This window comes from Trichosurus vulpecula, chromosome 5 (genome assembly GCF_011100635.1).
Source record: "Trichosurus vulpecula isolate mTriVul1 chromosome 5, mTriVul1.pri, whole genome shotgun sequence".
In the NCBI taxonomy this organism is placed as follows: domain Eukaryota; kingdom Metazoa; phylum Chordata; class Mammalia; order Diprotodontia; family Phalangeridae; genus Trichosurus; species Trichosurus vulpecula.
The window spans coordinates 242434847-242457190 of record NC_050577.1 but is presented as its reverse complement, the minus strand read 5'-3'; the positions used below and the strand labels follow the sequence as shown (position 1 = coordinate 242457190).

Sequence of the window (22344 nt, the reverse complement as noted above, 5' to 3'; positions counted from 1 at the left end):
TTACCAGATTGGCTAATATAACAGAAAAAGAAAATGATAAATGTTGGAGATGATGTAGGAAAACTAGAATACTAATGCATTGTTGCTGGAGTTGTGAACTGTTCCTGCCATTCTGGAGAGAAATTTGGAACTATGCCCAAAGGGCTATAAAATTGTGCAGACCCTTTGCCCCAGCAATACCACTACTAGGTCTGTATCCCAAAGAGATCACAAAAAAAGGAAAAGGACCTACACGTATAAAAATATTTATAGCAATATTTGTGTGGTGTCCAAGAATTGGAAATTGAGGGGATGCCCATCAAATAGGGAATGGCTGAACAAGCTGTTGTATATGAACATAACGGAATACTATTAAATGATGAGCAGGCAGGTTTCGGAAAAACCTGGAAAGACTTAAATTAACTGATGCTGAGTGAAGTGAGCAGAACCTGAAGTACAATGTATACAATAACAGCAACACCATGGGATGATCAACTAAGATTAACAGCTTTTCTCCGCAATACAATGATCCAAGGTAATTCCAAAAGACTCACAATAGAAAATGCTATCCATGTCCAGAGAAACAACTATAGAGTCTGAATGCAGATCAAAACATAATATTTTCACTTTTTTTGTGGCTTTTCTCTTTTGTTCGGCATCTTCTTTCACAACATGACTAATGTGGAAATATATTTACATGATTGCACATTTATAACCCATATCAGAATCCTTACCATGTTGGGGGTGGTGGTGTAGGCGTTGAAAGAAGGAGGGAAGGAGAAAATATTTGGAACTCAAAATTTTATAAAAAAACAAATACTGAAAAGTATCTTTACATGTAATTGGAAAAAAAAAATAAAATACTATTTCCAAAAAAGAAATGATGAAAGAGCAGAGAAACCAGTATGAACTGATGAAGAGTGAAGTGACAGAACCAGCAAACACAACTTATGCAATTAACACTATGGAAAAAACAAGTAGCTTTGAAACACTTTTAAGAACTCTCAAGACTCTAGGGGACCAATGATGAGGAAAGCAACCTACCTCCTGACAGAGATGTGAAGTACTAAAGATGCGAAAAGAGATATATACTTTTAGATATCATTATTGTTTTGCTTGTCTAAGCATATTTGTTGGAAACCCTGCCTCACAAACCACCGGCCCCCAATGGGAGTGTAGGTGTGGTGGGAAGAGAAAACAAATACTTAATTGAAAAAAAAATTTAAATCAGAGGATTGGATTAGAAGACTTCTACAGTCCCAAACTGAACTCATCTTGACTCCCCAGTTTTCTTTGGCTGGAAAATATTACCTTTCAAAACAATCTTTTCGGAAGAGGGGAGAGAATTTGGAACTCAAAGTTTTAAAAACAGATGTTCAAAAACAACAAAAAAAAAGTTTTTGCATGCAACTAGAAAATAAGATACACAGGCAATAGGGCGTAGAAATTTATCCTGCCCTACAAGAAAGGAAGGGAAAAGAGGATGGGAGGGGAGTGGGGTAACAGAAGGGAGGGCTGAATGGGGAACAGGGCTACCAGAATATACGTCATCTTGGAGTGGGGGGGAGGGTAGAAATGGGGAGAAAATTTGTAATTCAAACTCTTGTGAAAATCAATGCTGAAAACTAAATATGTTAAATAAATAAATTTTTAAAAAATAAAAAAAAAAAACCAACCAATCTTTTCTCTCATTTAGTTTTCAATCTTTGTTTCAAATCTTAGCTAGAAAGCTAGGGAAATAGTTAAGACAAAAGGGTTTCCCTTACTTCTGCTGGGTTATAAAATGCATCTGAGCAAGAGTAAAGAGACGGCAATTATGTCAACAAAGAAATTAAGCAGAGTAAACAATAATAAATCTAAAACATGATTTGCCATGGTTATGTCAAAAATGCACTGACAGTATTTTTTGGTGAGGAAAATAGAAGAGTTTTTGATAGAAAGGAAGTGTAACATATCTTCCAGGGAAGTTAAGTAATAGCACAAGATATGTATTTAGGAAAAACAAATAACAACAAACTAATTTACTTTTACAAGGCAAGTCTGATGGCAAAACAGATTAGCACATGTCAGATGTTTTTTACTCCACCTGATATAAAACTGAATGGAAACTCACTTCCATCTGAACCTTCCTGGAATAAAACTACCTTAATCTACTTAAGTTAAACAGATGCCTTTCTTTTTTAGTTGATAATTTATTTTGTTAGCAAATATGTAAATGATAACAACAGCCTGTATTTAGATAAAGCCTTGTTTTATGAAACAAGATTCATTTAAATTATCAAAAATGTGTCCTACTGCACAGCCTCACTTTTCAGATGAGGAAACAAAGGTCAAAGCCTAAAAATCCTTTACAAAAGGAAAGAAAGATATACAAATCCTGTTCTAACTCGTCTTTTTTTTTTTTGCTTCTCATTTTTTCTTCTTTTTCTGTCTCTTTTCATCAGCTTCCATCTTCAACTTTACTTCTTCAGCAGTAAGGGCTCCCAGCTTCTTTTTCTTTGCCTTCTTCACTTTTTCTTTGAGAGCAGCTATATCAATTTTTGTTTCAGCAGGAGCTGCATGAATAGAAATAATAAGATAAGTCAGTTACTCTGTGGAGCTCTAATAATTAGCACCACAACTCACATTTCTATGATACTTTACAAAGCCTATCTCCCTGATTACCCAACACGGGGTGGTGGAAATCATCGTTATCCAGACACTAAAGCTGGGGAAGTTAAGTGGCCTGTGCAAGGCCATCAAGCTAAGACGAGCCAGAGTCAGGACTGGAATCCTGATGTTTGGAGCCTCAAGCTCAGTGTTCTTCCTGCCTCTCATGCCCATTTCAATGCATGGTTCTGCTACAACAGTGCTTCTAGGAGGCCTCCTGGAAAGATGAGAAGGAAGTCCCTGTGACCATTTCAATTCCCTTTTCTCTAATATTCCCAGAATAAGAGAAACATTCTTCATTATCTATAGGCACGTTTCTTTCTGAGTACTTAAATCATTAGAGTCAACTGTTAGGGATAAGGCCTTTTATTCCCCTCTAAACACCCGTAAGAACCCAGGCTTTGTATTTGTCCCAGAGTAGCCCAGGAGATCAAAAAGTTTGGAATTAGGAGGACCTCAGTTTAAATCCTGCTTCTGAAACATTCTGGCTGGGGGGCACCAGGCAAAACACTTAATTTCTCAGTGCCCCAAGACAACAGATAGAGTGAAGAAGTAGCAGAGAAAGTGTCAGTGTCCATTGTGGGAAGAAGTGCATTCCTAAGAGTTTCTCCATTAGGGGAATCAAGACAAAGATATACTCTCCCTCCAATATCCATTAAAGTCTTAGCATTTTCTCCAGAATTTAGACGTGCTTGCATAATAAGCCAGCACCACCTGAAACTTAAGTGAATGCAAAAATTATAAAATCTCACAATTAGAGGGGACAAGAATCCCTTCTTTGTGCTGATCCTGATGGTTTGAACCTTTCCAGTGATGGGGAACTCATTCCTTTGGGAGACTGTTTTAACTCTAAATTGCTTTACTATGTTGAGCTGAAATCTTTCTCTTTACTTCAAAGGTCCCAGCTCCTTCCTCCAGAAACAGGAGGTCTATACACTCTTTTCCAGGAGACAGTCCTTTCATTGTTAGAAGACAACTATGATACCTCTAATTGTCTTCTCCTTTCCAGGCTCAAAATGACTAGTTTCTTTAAGAAATTCTAACTACAAAGTTTTGTTAAAAGATGTGCAATGCATTCTTTGATAACCTATGACTGAAGATTATAAAGAACTAGCCCTTCAAATTTCCTCAGTTACCAAGCAACTTAGCAAGGATAATACTGGTTGAATTCCATTTTACCTGAAAACAAAGCAAAAAACCCTTCAACCTTCTATAAAGCAAGGTTTCTAAGCAGCAGCCCAACAGCCCATATATTTCAACCCAAATTTTCATTTAACAAAATTCCAGTGACAAAATAAGAAAAAAAAATTTAATCCAGAGTAGAAATTTCAGAGCAGTGAAAGAATAAGTAGAAAAAAAGTCCTACTGAATAAAGTCACTTCTAAGTAAGAAGAAAGCAGCAAAAGATTTAAGAGATGCACAAACTATTTTGCTAAAATAGCCAATTAGCAACAACATAGGTTTGAAGAGGGTTAAGTTGGACAGGAATTAAACCAAACAACTGATTAGAAAAACAATGATCTGTATGCAGAGTACTTTCAAAGCTGTTGCTCCCACAGCAAGTAGCAACAACCTAACAGGTTTTTTTTTTAAAAAATTATCAATTTATGTCTTGATCTACTGGTTTTAAAATCTCTAACATCCAAATTATAGCAGAGAGAAAAAAGATGAAAACAGAATGTTTAAGCTTAATTTCTATTCCTTCATCAAGGAATAAGAGGGGGAAAAAGCACAGAAGTTCAAAAAAGGGAGGAGCCAAAGGATATCAGAAACCATTAGAAAAGACAGAGGACCAAAGAGAAACAAAACAAATTCCTGCCTCCATTGTCTAGATAGCTTCCTTTGTTTTCACGATGTGGGGGTAGAGAGGAAGAGAAGGTGAGGAAGAAATTCTGGACAAAGCATTAAAAGATAAAAAACCAAATTATTCATTCAATCAAGTATTTATTAAGCCCTTACAACGTGCCAGATACTACGCTAAGCATGGGGATATAAAAAAAGGGTGAAGACGGTCCTTGACCTCAATGAGCTCATATAATAATGGAGGAGATACCATTTGAATAACTAAGCACATATGAAATACATCCAGTATAAATGGGAGGTATTCTGTGAGGGAAGACACTAAATACTGAGGAAACTGGGAAAGGGCTCTTATAGAATTTAAGCCAAGTCTTGAAGGAAGTCAGGGAAGGGAGGAAGCAGCATCGAGAAAGGAGAACATTCCAGGTGTGTGTGGGGGGTGGGGGAACGACAGGAAAACAAAACAATGTATCCTACTAAGCTTCTTTGATGATTTCTATGAGTGGGGTTCAGAGGCAGCTTCCTGCTCATCTTTGTTAACTACAGCCCTGCTGTTCTATCTTCTCTTGTACAGTGAGGATTCTTTAAAAGGCACAGGTTTAGGGGTCAAACCGGGCTGATCAATGAATTCTATGATACCCCAAATTATATACAAGGAAATCTAATCAATCAGAAAGGATAAAGCACTCAGTCACACATAGTCCAATATACTTAATGATAAACGTGAGAAGGCAGATTCCCTGGGAGAGTTATCAGAGTTTACCTTTGTATCAAGTATAAAAACAACACCCAAACGACTACATTACCTTTCTTAGGTTTCATAACTGGTTTTTCTTTCGGTGGGATAAAAGCCTTGTTTCTTTCTGCTTGTCTCTTACTGACTGCTTCAGCTTGTTTAGCCTATGTTTTGAATATAAAAAGTAGTCTTGTCACTTCAATAAACAGACTTAAAGGACAAATTTACCGACTCTCCTTCTAATACTTCTAATACAGACTAAAAATCTAGAGGCTTACCTTTATTTGCTCCATTCTTTGTTGCTTCTTCTGACTTGCTTTCAAAAAGTATTCACCACTGGCCAATTCTTTATCAATCTGTTAAAACATACATACATACACATATATTTCAATTTGGAAAGTTCATATTTTAGATGAGGATGCAAAGCAAATATAATAAGCTTGGGGTGCATTCTTGGACTGAAGCTGTAGGTTCATGGTAAAGTCTTAAATCTACAACCTCAGGAAAGAGGCAGTTTATACAGAAATAGGATTAGTAATTTTTTTCAAGTTAAAGACTCAGAGATAGGTCAAAGTCTTAACCATTTATACAACAAATTCTTTACCAAACACATCCTTTCTATCCAGACTAGATCCTCCAGGAAGACAGAAGAGATAATAAGTAACTGTGATATGTGGCAGTGTATACTACAGACAACAAGGCTACAGAAGTTGACAAGATGTCAACATTACTTCCAGCTACAGTTAAGCACAGAAACCTCCTTCTGGTTTAGGTGATGAAGTATATGAGGTTTTGGCAGACAGAGAATGAGAAATGGAGGGCACTGCAGACACAGAAGTGAAAAAGTGTAAAGAGAGCTGGGAAGGCTGGGAGAAAAGTCTTGCTATAGCAGGGATTTGGTGTAGCTGAGAATTGGGTGGTAGAGCTGAGAAGGCAGGCAAGGACCAAACTGGGGAAGGCCTTGAATGGCAGGGTAAGGAGTATGGAGCTTATCCTGTTGTTAACAAGGAGCCAGAGAAGTCTTATGAGCAGCCAAGTCACAGGAGAAATTCGATGTTTTATGAAACTTAATCTTGAGAGAAACCAGTTATTAGGAGAGTGCAACAATCTAGGCGTGTGGAAATAAGGGCATGATGGAATGGAGGAGAGAAGTCACGAAATAAAAATGAGCAGAATGTGATGTGGTCACCCAAGTAGGAATGGCCACCCCTCACCTAGTGAGCCCGATCACCTTAATAGAGCTTACACTTAGGAATTCAAAGTTAGAAACTACATTCAGTTACCAATACAGCTCAGCAAAGTCTGCTATCACTTTCATCCTTTTCTCAAGCAAAATATTAAAAAGAAATTCATTCCATAAAGATTTATTAAATCTCTACTATTTGCAAAGCACTTTGTAAAGTTGTCTGTCCAAAATTCCTCAACGAAGCCTTTAGAAATGAAGTCCAAAAAGTTGCCTTTTATTTTTTCTTCTCCTTACAAAAGCTAAGAAATGAACTCACCTGACTTTCTGGCTGTGGAGGTGGGAATGGTGTATACTCTTTCTTGACAGTTTTTTTCTTTGGCTCCTTGCGTTTATTCAAATTTTTGTGCTTGAACTGTGGCAAAAATCTTTCCCAATTTTGTGATCTTAACTCAGCGTCCTTTGAGAGCTCTCGTTTAATCATCAATGTCTTCGATCACGGCAACACATGAAAAATATAAAAATTACAAAAGTACACACTTCTCAAATGAACTATAAAAAAGAAGACAACCTATTAACAAAATTAAGACACATTTAAAAAAAGTCTTGATTCTAAAAATGAATGAAAAAAGATTTTTCAAACATACAAGAAACAACAAAATTATCAGAAAATTGTGGGTGGCAAGGAACGGTGAAACGAATTAAGATGGAGATGCAACTCTCCTCTTGCTTTGCATTCATTACATCAAAAACTAAAATAATGAAATCAAGAAGGAAACAACTTAAATCAACCCCATATTCCTCATAAGCAGGCTACTTTCAGTACCAGAGATGTTCTAGGGAATGGAATAAAGGGCAAAGGGCTTCCTTGTCAAGGCTTAAACAATTAATCCAGTCACTTCATCCCACTGTGTTTTCTTCAACTTAAGTGCTACAGATACTGGGAACAGCAAGAACAGCCAGTAGAAGTCACAAAACTTTCTTTTTGTACTTTTTGTACAAAATCCTCTACCCCTACTCACCCCTCTAATGATCAGAATTTTAGTATCATTTACTTCATGCAAAGTTCCTTAGAGTAGCCAGTACTCAATGGTCTTTATAAACTACCATTAAACAGCAATTCACTACATTACAGGCAGTCACACACACTAGAGGCAGGGAGCTGTAAGATGATTCAGATTTGGAGTCAGAGGGCCTGGGTTCAAATCCCAGCTCCACTATTTGCTGCAGGTGACCTGAGGGCAGTTACTCCGCCTTTCTGGGTCAGCTTCCTTATCTGTAAAGTGAGGTTGGATTAGAATACATCTAAGTTCATTTCCAACTCTGAATCTATAATTCTATGACCACAAAATTAGGTTGAGAGAATGTAGGCACAGTGCTATATAGCCCCAAACAGCTTTTATTACACCCATGTTTCCATCAGTCTTTACCTAAGTGTGTATGAATCATCAAAAAACCATTCATTAAGCATGGTACTAAGTGTTGGGATACACACAGAAAAAGGGAGGCAATCCCTGTCCACGAGGAGCTTATATTCCAACAGAAGACAGCACATATAAGGAGAGGTAGCAGCTAAGGGAGTATTGGTGGGAGTCACAGAGGTAGTGAATTGGTGTTTTATGGAATATGTCAGAAATCATTAAACTTTTCAGAAATAATGGTACTACTGATCACTGTAGTCAGAGGAAAAAGTAGAAAATGTTAGGGTAGGGGCATTGAGTCCATGGTTGGCAGCAGGAAGATGGTAAGAATGACTGGGTAGGCTGCTGGATGGGAGGTGAAAATGTCTGGTGTCCAGGGCCAGCTAGTAGACATAAGAGGCTAAAAACTCTAGTCTGTACTTACTCAGTTATTTACCAACTGGGCTGGGCCCTAGTTCTCAAGATTCAAAGACAAACAGATTAATTTCCCCCAGGGCTGGGAGCTTGGATCTCGTGTGTAGGCTACTGGTCAGAATGCCACAGCAGATGGAATGTTGAGCTTGCAGTCAATCAGACCTGGGTTCAAATCCTCTCTGACACTTACTAGCTCTGTACCCCTGGGCACATTACTTAACTTCTACGGGCTGTGGCCAACACCCTAAGACATACAGGAATTTCCAGATGAGTAATCTATATTGATGCTTATGAGGACAGATGGAATTTCCACTCCCGGAATTCCTATGCTGACTAAATCGAAAATCTTTGCATACTTGTGCTTATACCGTAAATATAACTGGTCTACTTTGTGCCCCCACTGAGGCACTATGTGGAAGCCTATGTTTTAACTGTCATCCTTACAAAAACATCACGACGAGGAGGCTACTTTAGGTGCCCATGCATGTCTAGATATATCGACTTCACAGCTTTACATGAATTTGGAAATAAAAGAATCCCCTAAAATACTGCATCTTCATACACAGAGTCAGAATGAGAGGAAAACACATTGACCAGACAGTTATAAATGAAGGCTTTCATGAATTTCACGTTTTGCTAAAAAATATGCTGATACTCACTTTGATATTGTAGATTGGATGAATATTTTTCATAGTATCGAGGACTACTTTTCGAACCTAAAATTAATGGAAAAAGTTCACATTTTAATAAAATATTTTCAATCAGTAACTTATAAGTGGTCAAAGAGATGAATAGTTCTTAAAAAAGAATTACAAACTATTAACAATCACATTAAAATATGCTTGAAATCATTGATAAGACAAATACAGATCAACACAACCTTGAAAAAAATACACACAAAAAAATCCCCTACGACCTTGAGGTTTCACTTTCACCTTCTATCCTGCAAACTGGCAAAGATGACACAAGGTGGAATAGTACTATTGGGGTAGTGGTATGGGAAGACAGGCACACTAGTGCACTGTTGATGAACCACTTTGGAAATTATAATGATGTTTTAAAAAATAACATCAAATAAAAACTTATTTTCAATAACAGAGTGGTAGTAGCATAACAAATAGAAAGCTGGTCCTGTTGTCCCACTTCTGACACAAACTGGCTATGTGAACCCAGGCACATCACCCTGATATGCCAAAACCAATGCAACCCTAGGAGTATAATGGGCACAGAAGGTACAAGTTACTGGAGTGCACTGGAAGTCAGTCAGTCAACAAACACAATTATTATTATTTACTAAAGTGTCTACCAGGAACTATGCAAAGTGCTGGGGATAAAAAGAAAGAAAAAAACAATCCTGGCTCTCAAGGAGCTCATATTCTAATAGGGGAGACAACATGCAAACAACTCTGTATGTACAAGATACATATAGCATAAACTGGAGATAATCTCAGAGAAGAGGAACTAGCTTTGGGTGGGAGTGGGGAAAGCTTCCTGCAGAAGAGGATTTGAGCTGAATTATTAAAGCCAAGGAAGAGAAGAAGTGAAGATGAAGAATACTCTAGGAATGAGAAACAGCTAGTGGGAAGACATGGAGTGTCATATATGAAAAACAGAAGACCAAGCAGCCCAATGTCATGGATCATAGGAGTACATGAGTACCGGAGTACAGTGCAGAGACTGGAGAGGTAGGAGCAGGCCAAGGTATGAAGGGCTTTGAAAGCCAGAGAGAAGATTTTATATTTGATCCTGGTCTTGGCAATAGACTGGACATGTGGAGTGAGTGCAAATGAGTTGTGGACACCTATGATACAAGGGAGTATGGAAGAGGGACTGGAAAAGGGGGAGACTTAAGGTGTAGAGACCAAGTAGGTTTCTGTAATAGTCCTGGAGAGAGAAAAGTGATGGGAGTCCTGATCTATCATGGTAACGGTGTGAATGGAGAGAACAGGCATACACAAGAGATGCTATAAAGACAGGAACAAGACGTGGCAAGTGACTGGTTGTGTGGGAAAGTAAGGATGAGGAAAGATGACACTAACATTGCAAAACTCACTGATGAGGAAGATGGCGGTGCCTTCAACAGTAATAGCAAAGTCTGGAAGAGGGGAGGGTTTTGAGCATGTTCCTTTTTGGTAGCCCTCTATACTGATGAAATCACACAAGTTCAGCAAAAATCAACAACACTGGAATGATGAATGACAGACAGATTTCAAACAATGAACTAGGTACATGGTAAGGTATGGTGCAGGGGTGGGGAACCTGCAGCCTCAAGGCTACATGTGACACTCTAGGCCCTTTGACTGAATTCAAACTTGGTGAAGGGAGCTGTTGTGTTACTACTGATATAGATCATAATCTTCAAAGAGAAACTGAAAACCTTGGTAGTAATGGAGATCTCAGAGTTCATCTTGTTTAATATATTCCAATAAAGGAATCTCTCCTACAATATCCTTGAAGTTGGTCTTCAGGCCTCTGCTTAAAGACTTTCAAAGACTGTGTATGGGGCCGGGGTGGGGGGGAGGTCATACACTATTTGTTTTTTACAAAGTAATGCCATTCCTTTGCTAGGTTACTTGAATTATTATAAAGTTCTTTCTGATACTGAGCAGATATCTGCCCTCAAATTTCCATGTCAGAACCAATCCTTGGGTCTTCACACTGCCAGGAAGCTAAAGTACATCTGGATTTCAACAGGAATTTTGGCAAAGTTTCTTATCATAACATTGCTGAGAAGGAGAAATGTGGGTCATATGAAAGAATAGTTAGGTGGATGCAGGAAATGGTTGAATGAACAGATGTAAGGAATGATGACTAACTGAAAGATGTCAACTTGGTAGAAAATCTTTAGCGCAGTGCCCCAGTACAATCTTTGATTCTATTTTTATCAAGAATCTAGATAAAGGCCCTTTATACAATTCTAGCGCCTCATCATGGTGATGATGTTTCCCTGAGTTAATGAAGACTACGCTGCAGGAGAGCACGCTTAGAGAGGATATATATACCAAGCTGGAAAAGCCTCAAGTGCAACTCTAGTAAAAAACTGAATTTGATATCCAAAGACCAACCAAGTTAAATACAGAAAAAATTATTAACTTAGACTGGCTAATGAACAAAGAATTCTTTGCTACAGAGACGTAACAAAGAAAATACAAAATAACTCTTAGTCCTGTATAGTCCTCTTCCACTTTTGCAGGGACTGTGATACGTAGTAGAAAAATGGGTAGGGCGGGGTTAAGAATGACAGTTTTTTGAACATCTACAAACATCTGCAAACTGTTGTCGTTCTATGACAGACCTTGACCAAGAAGAAGTAAATCATATGCTGGAGAAAATACAACCTATCATCCATCCTCTCGGTTTGGGCCTTCTTCCTATCTTGCTAGCCAATAGCCTCCTAACTGGGTCTCCCAGTTTTGAGTTTCTTTTTTCTCCAGTTCATTCCTTTTTAAAAATTTTTATTACTTTCAGTTTTTTAATTCTGAATTTAAGTATCCCCTCCAAGATCTATTTCCATATATACAGAACACAAAAAGATTGCATTCAAAATTTTGAATCTCCAAAAAGCATGTAATAATCACACATTATCAAATAAGCATGGTCAAACAAGAAGCAGCCATACAGCAGCTATGTGCAAAAATGCATGTCTCTTTCTGTCTTCTGGGCCCATCGCCCATATTTCTGAAGGTGGACAATTGCTTCATCATAGGTCCTCCAGGAAATGGCTGGCCACTGCCCTAATCAATTCAGTCTTTCACAGCTTTTTCTTCACACTGTTGTCCTTGCGTAAACTGTTGTAATTCCCCTCATTTCACTCTCTAGCAGTTCTTACCACCCAGGATTCTCTTTTGTTATTTCTTTGGTATATTAGGATCTGATTACATTTTTACATTTATGTACCACAAATCTGTTTAGCCATTCCCCAAATGAAGGGCACTCCTGAGATTCTAGTTCTTTTATTTTATTCCCCCTTTCAGGATCAGGAAATTGGCTTTGCTTGAGGTTATTCCCTCTCCAGTATTACCTTCCCTCAAACTATCCTACCCGCCATGTCTACAACAAGCTCTGTGAGTGAATGCTCAACCTTCCTTTGTCTCAGATATGAGTGATGCTTGGTCTCTCATTCACTCCTTCATGTTTGCATGCTCTTCCTATGCAACACAGTTGTGAGAAACTGTCAGACTAAACAGTTATGAAGTATGAGGCAACAGGCAAATCAGCTGAGGGAACTAGGGATGTTGGGTCACAAGAAGACTTCAGAGGATCCATTAGTTGCCTTTTAAATGTGTGACGGATTTTACACAGAAGGAGGATTAAATCTGTTCTGCTTGGTTCAGGGGCAGAACTAGAAGCAGTATGTGGAGCTATGAAGAGAAGCAGATTTCTGCTAAAAACTTAGAAAAACACATCTAAATAATGGGAAAGGGCTGCTACCACAGGTAGCCCATTCTTTAAAGGGCTGGGACAGAAGCTATAAGACTACTTGTCAGGGACATAGAGAAAATTCCTGCCCTGGTGTGTGTTCCCAGAGTTCCCTAAGTTCCAGCTCAGATATTCTATGGTACTCTTCAACAAATCAGTCTTTCAAACATTGGAAGGCTACCATCCTGTTTTCCCTCAGCCTACCTGCCTCCAGTCAACCTTTTAGAGATAGAAAAAAACTCAGACATTTGTAAGTGCTGCCCCTCCTTCTCAGTTTATAGGATGAGGAAGTTAAGGACCAGAAAAAGTAAATGATTTCCCCAGTCACAAAGAGGAAGATGCAGAAATTGAAGTGACTCATCTAGGAATATTTTCTTAAAACTATTACACAAATGTGATTGTCAGAAAGTTCTTTCTTTTAACTGCAAGTCCTTCTGACTTCCTCCTTATGTAATGGCAAATTAGTCCTGATTCCGTCTTCTAGAAACACACAGAAAAAACTACTCACTTTTTCACATGACAGCCCAGTACTAAATGGGAGACAAAGGGGAGATGAGGAGAGAAATAGAAAAATACACTTCTAAGGGTTTATTTATCAAAGTTAGCTGCTATTTATTCAGCTTCACATGTAATTACATGTGAATTACATGGAATAAAAGATTTATCAATTGATTTGAGCCAATTTAGGTAGAGAAGGCACAAGAAGAACATAATTTTCAGCAGGTGCTATTTGCATTAGAAATGTATAAAAATGTTCTGACCAAATGTTAAATTACAATTAAATTTTTTTAAAAAATAGATGACAATTCAAAGTTAGATTAAAGAAAGTCTTACTTACTTCTTTTAAACCATTAAATGGTCCAAGAGCTGAAACAGTGTTACCCTGAACCATGATGTAACAGTTTGTTAACAATTCCAATGCCTGTGACATGGGGAAAAAAGATGTGTGAAAAATAACTCTGTGTATAAAAATTAACACCAGCGAAAAAGATACTTAACGCTATTTTATTAAAAGCTACCTTCAGAGTAGATCCTTTTGGCCCAATAAGCCGTTGTCTTCTTTTTACAAATCTCTCTTTATTTCTCACTAAAGAACCAATCTTGATGATGTCACATGCAGTGTCATCCCCAAGAATTCGTACTGCCTTTAAATAAAAATAATTATTTTTAATCTTTTTTATAAGTACTTCCAACTTTAGGGAAAAAAAAACTTAGCCAGCCTTTTGTCACTTCAACAACAGATGCAATATTATGTGAATAAAGTCAGTTTCTAATTTTAATTAACAATTTAGTCAACTTAATTTAGTTTTAATAAAAGTTTGCAATTGCAAAAGGAATGTGTAATTTCCTAACAGCTAATATAACTAAAATCAATTTTTAATTCCTATATTTCCCAGTTACATACCTGTTCAAATGGGACACTTCTTGCTAAAAGCTTTATTAAGTCCCTGGCCCTGATGATGATATAAGGATCAAAAGTCTTCTTAGTTGTGCAAACAGTCATGCTGCCTTCAATTAGGTCCAGTGTTGCATTTATGTGCTACAAAAGTGGTAAAACAAAGCAATATTAGGGAATTATTAGTTAGGCCTTCATATGGAAAGAATTAGCTCCAACTGCCTCAAACTCTCATTTCTTTTAAATCCATAAACAAGTAACCTTTAACTAATCATGCAAGGATTAAAATTTTTATGAATCCAGACTTAGATTTGGCTCTACAAGGTGTTCTTTACTTAATGAATATTGAACAGAGAGGTCTGAAGTTAGGAAAATGTCTATCAGACATGATACTGTGAATCCCTAACTTCAGCTGTCTGCTTTCCACCTCCTATACTTCCTCCCTGTCTTCTCTATAATCTATTACAGTATCAGACGAAATTTCCCTCCTAAACTTTCCCTCGAGCAAAAGATTAAATGCAAAAAGAAAAAAAATATATAAGGTATAATTAAGATTTATAAAGATTACTTCATTACCTACATATCAAGAAAAATTCACTTAAGTACTGAATTTCCATACTCCAATGGATAAAATTTGGGAAATGCCAGTTATAGGCAAACATCTCCTCATAAGGTTGATCTTCCTGTTGCCAAAGGGGCCATGTCAGCCTCCAATTATGACCTGGGACTACATATGGCTTCCTGGGCCACCCCAAATAGGCCCTAGATGGGAGTATCTGATCCTTGCATCCAAACCAAAAGTGCAGGGAACAGTTAACATATCTGAGTAACAAGCTTCAGCAAGAATCAAAACATTGCAATAGTGAGGCAATAGTCTCCAAACTTTTTAGATTGCATGCCCCTATCAGCAAAAATATTTTGAGCTTATACCTACAATGTATATTTATTTATAAACTAACTGAATTATGTATTTATAAAGCACGCTACTTAAAAACAAAAAAAAATTTAAAGGATGGGATAAGGACAAAATAATATTTTGAAAATAATACTTTATTTATTAGTGGTACAAAAAATACCTTTTGTCCTAAAATACTGTTAAAACATTTTACAGAGAACTATGGGAATGAATGTGGTTCAATATTTTTGAAAATTTTGGCTTAATACCTTGTGATACAGTGATTCAAAGATCTAGTTCTAGGTTCCATTTATTTTAATACTTGGTTTTAATGTCTATCACAGGAGAAAAAGATACCACACAATGATGCACAGATACAAATGAGAAGCGTATCTTTGGCTGCACTTACTAAATCATGATCCTCATTTTTAATCCCTTCCACCAATTACATAAAATTCACTTTTGAAACCCTTTATAGTAAATCAAATTTGCTAATCTTGCAAATTAGAAGGTGTGGTATTTTTACAATTTTAACAAATGAGTTTGAAACACCCTGAAATTCTATTCATTTGGAAGATTTTTAAATAGGCTACAACTCTGGGGTTTTTAGGTACAGGTAAGAGTTTTACAGGTTTTTCAGCAACCCAGTGGGATAGGTCAACAAAGATGAGAACCTAGATGAATGAAAGAATGGTGATGGCCCCCAACAGAAATAGGTAAGTTCAGAGGAGGAACAGGTTTAGGGGAAAAGACAACGTAGTAAGATCTGCAATGCCAATCTCAATCCATCCATGCATGTTTAACCTATGCTGCTCACTCCTTCCCATGAAGAAAAAAACAAAACTGAAGTTTAAGGGGGGAGTCTTACCAGTGACTGCCCCAGAGCAAAGAGCCCACCTGCACAAGGGCACCTCTGGCAGCCACCCAATACGAGAAAAGCAGTGGGAATTCTGTAGGAATAGCTGCCCTAAGTGCCAGAGGTCAAGGTTCTAACTGCCCGGGGTAGGAGAGGGGTTTACTCTCCCATCCCGATTAACCAGTAGGAAGGTGGAGGAAGAAAGGGAGCTCATTGGGCTATAATCAGTGAGAGGAGTTGTTAAGAGATAAGCCCATTTTTTGAGCAGAAACAGAGGGAAACAATCCATATTCCCACTCTCCAAAGAGTTTATCACACATCAATTATGTTGATTCCTACTTTCCAGACTATACAGTCTATAAGATGTTTCTGTGCTTCTGGCACTAGGCTGCTCGGGGTCAGTAAAGAAGACAAACTGTCCCTACTGTGTTAGCAAACATATAACATTTTAAGGTAAAGTGACGAGCAAGAGCACCAGTCTACGAGCTATCCATACATGTTCATGCAAAGCTTTCTGCACCAAAGGCCAACATTCCTTCAGGTAGGCTTCTCTGTATTTGGGAAACAAAGTTGCAAAACTGCTTTCTTCTAACAGTCCTCTGGGGTTGTCATCCTTTGTAAACGCAGGTTCTTTCCATCCATCAGGAACGGTGAGGAGTTCTGATTCATCCACACCTATAAAATCATTTATTCATAAGTATTTTAAATCTAATCCAACAAATATTAAGTATTTACATTTCAAACTCACTATGTCTAAAAGTGAATTCATCATCCTTCTCCCCAAACCCTACCCATCCTTCTTCTGACCTACCCTACCTATTTTTGCCAATGCACATACTATCCCTCCAGTTACCCAGGTCTGCAACTCAGGTATCATCCGCAATTATTTACTCTCCCCCAACATACCCACTCAGTTGCCAAATCTTGTCACAGCTAGCTCCGCAATACTTCCACCCTCTTTCCTCCACTCAGAAAGCTACCTCCCTGGTTCACCTCGCACCTGGGACTATTGCAATGGTCTCCCCCAACTCCAATCCATCTTACATACAAATGCCAAAGTTATTTTTCTAAAGGCCAGGTCTGATCATGCTGTTTGCTCTCTATTACTGTCAGGATCAAATGTAAATATCTCTAGAATTTAAAGCCCTTGACAACATGGCTACATCTCATACATATTATTCCACTCTAAGTACACTACAGCCAGACTGACCTTCTTATTGTTCCCCATAAACAGTACCCCATCTCCCACTTCCATGACTTTGTACCAGCTGTCCCTCATGCCTGGAATACATACCCTCCCTACCTCTGTCTTGCAGAATTCCCAGTCTCCCTCAAGGCTCAACTCACATGCCATCTTCTACATGAGGCTATTCTTGATCTCTCCCAGCTGCTAGTGCCTTCTCTCCCAAATCATTTTTGCACTTACCCTACAAATGTACATGTTGTTTCCCCTGGCTAGACTGCAAACCTTGTGAGTGCGGAGATTGTTTTCACTTTTGTCTTTCTAACCTCAGTACCCAGAAGTGTGCTTGGCACAGAGAAGGCACTTAAACCTCGCATTTGATTGACCAATTACTATGTACAGAGCAAAATGTCCATCCATGCGTTGCTGCTCTCTTGTTAACCTATGTAACCTCACAGGCGCTTGGCCTCTCTGGGCCTCAATTTCCTTACATTAAAATGAGTGTTGGATTAGATGACCTCTAAGGTCTCTTCTCACTTTAAAGTAGCCAATCTATCAATATCAGACCTGTGATTTCACTGGTATAGGGAACATCAGGACCTTCTCTACAACTAAGTCTCAAAAGGCTGCCTATAACACTAAACGGTTAAACAATTTGCCTAGGGTCACACAGTATGTGTCAGAGACCTGAACTCAGGTCTTCCTGGCCAGGAGGCCAATTCTCTATCCACTAAGTTTACCTAACCTATACAAAGATTAAATATGGTTCCTGTCCTCATGAAACTTCCAGGTTACAGAGATGTCTCCCACCATACCCCTCAACTAAAAAAACCCCAAAGCCTTAAATAGTGAAGTGCCGCTGTCAGCACTCCTAGAAAGCAACTTTCATCAACATAGAAACTGATAGGTTCACAACCCACTGTCTTAAAAATCTTACTGAGGCTCAAAGGATTAAGCAACTTGCCGATGGTCACACAGCTAGAAGCTGTCAGAGGCTGGACTGGAACCTAGGTTTTGCACTTGCTGGTTGGAGACAAGGACTGTGTTTTTGCCTTTCTTTGTATCCCCAGGGCTAAGCACACTGCCTGGCACATAGTAGACAACTGCTTGCTAATCATAATAATAACTGGCATTTACAGGGCTTTAGAATTTGCAAACAGTTATATATATATATATATATATATATATATATATATATATATATATATATATCATCTTATTTAATGTTCCCAATAACACTCAACCCCATGAGGTACTAATAACAAAAATAGCTAACGCATAGAATGCTACCTACATGCCAAGCACTGGGCTAAGCACTGTATAATTATAATCTCATTAATCCTCAATTCAATGAACGTTTATTAAGTTATTACGTGCCAGGCACTAGGTAGTGCAGTGGATAGAGCACCCAGCTTTGGAGGCAAGGAAGATCTGAGTTCAAATGCGGCCTCTGACACTTAATAAGCTGTGACCCTGGGCAAGTCACTGAACCCCTATTTGCCTCAGTTCCTCATCTGTAAGATGGGGACACGCTGAAGAAGGAAACAGCAAACCACTCCAGTATCTTTGCCAAGAAAACCCCACAGACAATGCCCATGGGGTCACGTAGAGTCAGACGGAATGAACAACAGACGTGCCAGGCACTGTGCTAAGCGCTGGAGATAAAAGGAGGTAAAAGGCAGTCCCTGCCCTCAAGGAGCGTACAATCCTACGGAGGATACAACATGCAAACATGTACAAGTTACATACAGCTGCTATTATTACTCCTGTTTCACAGATGTGCAAAAGAGGTGTAAAAAGAAATAAAGTGACTTGCCCAGGGTCACACAGCTAGTAATTACCGGAGGCAACATTAGAACCCGGGTCTTCTTGCCTTCAAGTCCAACACTGTCCACTACGTCACCTAGCTGCCTCCTGAAACAACATGCTATCTACAGTCTGCGCTGCCTGTCTTGAAGCACCCACTGAAAGGAACTGTATCCCCGGCTATGGATCCCCAGTCGCCCCACCAGCGCTGAAATCCACACAGCGATCCGGGAGCGTGAGCAAGCTACTATTCTCGCGAGAACACCAGGGTCTTGAGACACCCCCCTCCCCCCTCCCCCCACCCCCTCCGCCAACCCCCAACTTCGCCTCGCCAGGCTAGCTCGGGCCACCGTCCCAAGGGCAGGCTCTGCCTCGGCCTTACCGCGGTTCCCTCGTTTCTGGTTCCGAAACCCATTCTCCGTCGTTGTGGACTCTTTCTCTGTCCGCGCCTGTGGAGACGCAGCCATGGCAAGGGTTTCCGGCCTCCGGAAGTGCAACACCAAGAGGCGCCGGCTAAGGTACTCATCCCTTACGAAAGTCGTTCCGTGGAATCCGCGGACGGAGAGACTTGCGCAGTCTCAGTGAAGGCTGAGACTCAAGGAGCACTTCCGTTACTTACACCAATGGAGTCAAGAGCGTCCTACAGGGACTTCTGGGTAGAGTTTACTGTAAGGAAGTCATAGCGGGAAGTGCCACCGGGGCTTTCTGGGACTTGTAGTTTAGAACTGTGGCTCACGTGGGATCTCGCTTACCTAGGCTGCTCTCGTGCTTAGCTTGCTGGTGTGAGCTTGGGCTCCCAAGTTATTGAAGTTCGTAATTTACGTTCCACGCGACTGTGATATAGTAATCACCCGTTCCCCAAGTTATTGATGTCTTATTTTCAAGTGACAACATTGTGTAAATTTTACCCAGATATGGCTAAAGAATTTTTATATTTACTATTTTAACCAAGTGTAAGATTATTTTAAAAGTCCTTTACCTGTGGTGGTGTCGGTAGGACAGCTGTCTTCCATGCCTGTAAGCTTTTAATAAATGCTTGTTGACTGACTGACCAAATCCCTCCTTGCCTTTGCCACTTAGAACCCCAGCTCTTTTCAAAGCTCAGTTTCTACACGATTTCCTGATCCCAGCAGCTGGTCAGTAATTCCTCCCCCCGTCATCTCGTTATCCCCAATTATGGTCATTATTTTAATAGTAATAATTATATTTATCTTAACTCCCAATATGCTATTATTTTATTAATATTATTAACAATTGTATTTATTTTACCGTATCGAATTACATTTATTGTGTTATATGAATAGGAATATATTTATTTTATCTTGACATCCCCAATTATATTTATTTTGGAAATGTTTATGTGAGAATATAGGATCATAGATCAAGAGGTGGCAGGTATCTATGAAGCTGAAAGGGTACTGGGGCCCCAGCCCTAAGATCATGTCTCTGGAAGCCTCCCAGTTTCTCAGTAGGCTCCTGTCTTGTGAGAAATTTTTCTCATGTTGCAGAACACATTCTCTTATGAGAACAGACAGAGGGGTGCCTGGCCCAAGGATTTTTGTTTCTGGCTGGCCTCCCCCCAGATCCCCAAGGTCCATGCTTCTGACAACTCCCTCAATGTTTGGTATACTCCCTACACTTTCCCATCCATAGCTCCCAAAGACATCTGGACCCTTAGATTACTTAATTAGTATCCCTGACATTCCTTTCCCATGCCCCTTTTCCATATAAATCCTAGCACTATCCTTAGTCTCTCAAAGGATTCCCATAAGGACCCTTGCCTGCTTTTTGCTAAAGCATTACAATAAACTTTTTGCCACTTGACTAAGAGAAGGCTTGAGTGTATGAATTCCTTCCAGGCACATCTGCCTTGGCATTCTCAGGGTCCCAGCACCCCAAAACCTCATCAAAGCCATCTACACCAACCCCCTCATTTCACAGATGAAGACTGAGAAAGTTTAAAAGATTTGCCCACTATGTTGTCTTCACCCCTTCTCCCCATCCCATGCAAGAAGCCAGATGACACAGTGTATACACAGATGGCAATACCTGGAGTCAGGAAGACCTGAGTGCAAATCCTGACAGCTCTCACTGGGTCCCTAAGCAAGTCACTTAACTTCTCCCAGCCTCAGTTTCCTCATCTGCAAAGTAGGGATAATACCTATATCACAAGTTCATTGTGAGAATCAAAAAGTGCTATATAAATGCTAGCAATGATTATTGTTAAACAATCTTTGCCTTAATAATAATAGCTAGTATTTATTTAGCTGATCTTTCTGTTGTCAGCATCTTTCTGTCGGGCATTGCTCTATTCATTTCTTCAGGGCCACCCAAGCTATCTCAACCTCAGCTTGCTAGGGTACAGCTACAACCTCTTACTGTTGAGTTGAACAAGCTGCTAGCTCTTTAGTCATAGCCATTATACATATCTAAGAAAAGTCTAGCAAAATGCCTCTACCCTAAGAATAGGGTAATTTTTTAGGATCGGGTTTTGTCCTTTTCCCACCTTTACTGCACCTTTCCCCTCCTATGCCACTCCCTTTTAGGTGAAGAGTCTGGTATCTCCTCCTTCCTTTGTCCTGCTGTCATAAATATGCAAACTTTTGTAAGGACTACGAACTCTTTGCTCTAGCTTTGGGCTCTATGTGCATATTTATTTTTCTTGTAATAAACCTAGTTTTCACATAAGTTACATGAAGTTGGGATTGCCTGTTGACAAGACCAAACATCATTTCGATCTTCATTTAGTTCCAACAAAAATAGATCTAATATATAAATTCTAATTCTCAATTTACATTCGTTTTTGTTATTATTTTATTGATTAGTGGATCTTATGCTTAACTACTCTCATATGACAGTTTACAGATATTTTTGATATATAAAAGGGGTCCCTGTACTTAAAAAGGTTGAGAACAAATGACATAGATATTTGGAGAAAGATATTTAAGGTCATCCAACTGATTCACATATAACAAGGAGTCAGCTGAAGGTAATTGAACATTCTCAGAAGATAAAATATTCCTTACCTTTTAAAATCACATAAAAACCAAGAAGGATTAGTTCCCCTACCATCTCTAGAACAATTGATGTAGTCATAAAATTAATCACAAATGAAGAGGTGTTAATATATTAATAACATATTAATACCGTTTAGTCTCATTTATGAAGTGTGAACAGTCTATGATTGAGTCAGGGAGAGGCAAAACCTTAAGATGGACAATGATTGGTTATTACCTCAGGTGACCATTAAAAGTAAGTTCAGCAGTCCAGGTTGGAATCCAGCAGTGGAGGAAGAAGGAGCTCCGTGAGAGGCTTGGGTTAGAGTTGGTGGAACTACGTACCCAAGAAGAGATATCCCACACAGGAATTAAAGAATCATATCAAGATTCAGTCATTTCAATTTGAGGCACGGTTGAGAAAAAAGAGACATACAAATGCTCCGGAAGGATACAAAACGATTCACTTGAGGCCAGCATTCAAACAACTTCAAAAAGACTGACCTCTGGCGGCAAAGAAAAGAACTGGCATTGGTCTCAAGATAAATCTAGCCCTGGCAGTAGAGAGTCAGGCTAAGCAAAACAGATGCTGAGCCCAGAGGTAGCTTTAT

General features: G+C 39.1%; 1 protein-coding gene across 1 annotated transcript; it reads right to left on the bottom strand.

Moving 5' to 3' along the window:
* Nucleotides 1–768: 768 nt before the first annotated feature.
* On the bottom strand, nt 769–19285 carry KRR1 (KRR1 small subunit processome component homolog). Its single transcript, XM_036761230.1, has 10 exons — nt 19120–19285; nt 16245–16423; nt 14007–14141; nt 13621–13746; nt 13440–13523; nt 8842–8898; nt 6667–6837; nt 5443–5520; nt 5235–5328; nt 769–2534 (listed from the first exon to the last, which is right to left on the bottom strand). Exons 1-10 carry the CDS (start codon nt 19202–19204, stop codon nt 2389–2391), a joined length of 1155 nt encoding a protein of 384 aa, XP_036617125.1. The 5' UTR covers nt 19205–19285; the 3' UTR covers nt 769–2388.
* Between the last annotated feature and the right edge of the window lie 3059 nt (nt 19286–22344).

Bases quoted from the DNA above. Each gene is read 5' to 3' on its own strand.
- KRR1 (XM_036761230.1), bottom strand. From the start codon at position 19,204: ATGGCTGCGTCTCCACAGGCGCGGACAGAGAAAGAGTCCACAACGACG. The intron at 13,747-14,006 runs GTATGTAACTGG...TTTTATTTAAAG, and splicing joins GAAGTGTCCCATTTGAACAG to GCAGTACGAATTCTTGGGGA. The intron at 2,535-5,234 runs GTAATGTAGTCG...CTATTCATGCAG, and splicing joins AGTTATGAAACCTAAGAAAG to CTCCTGCTGAAACAAAAATT.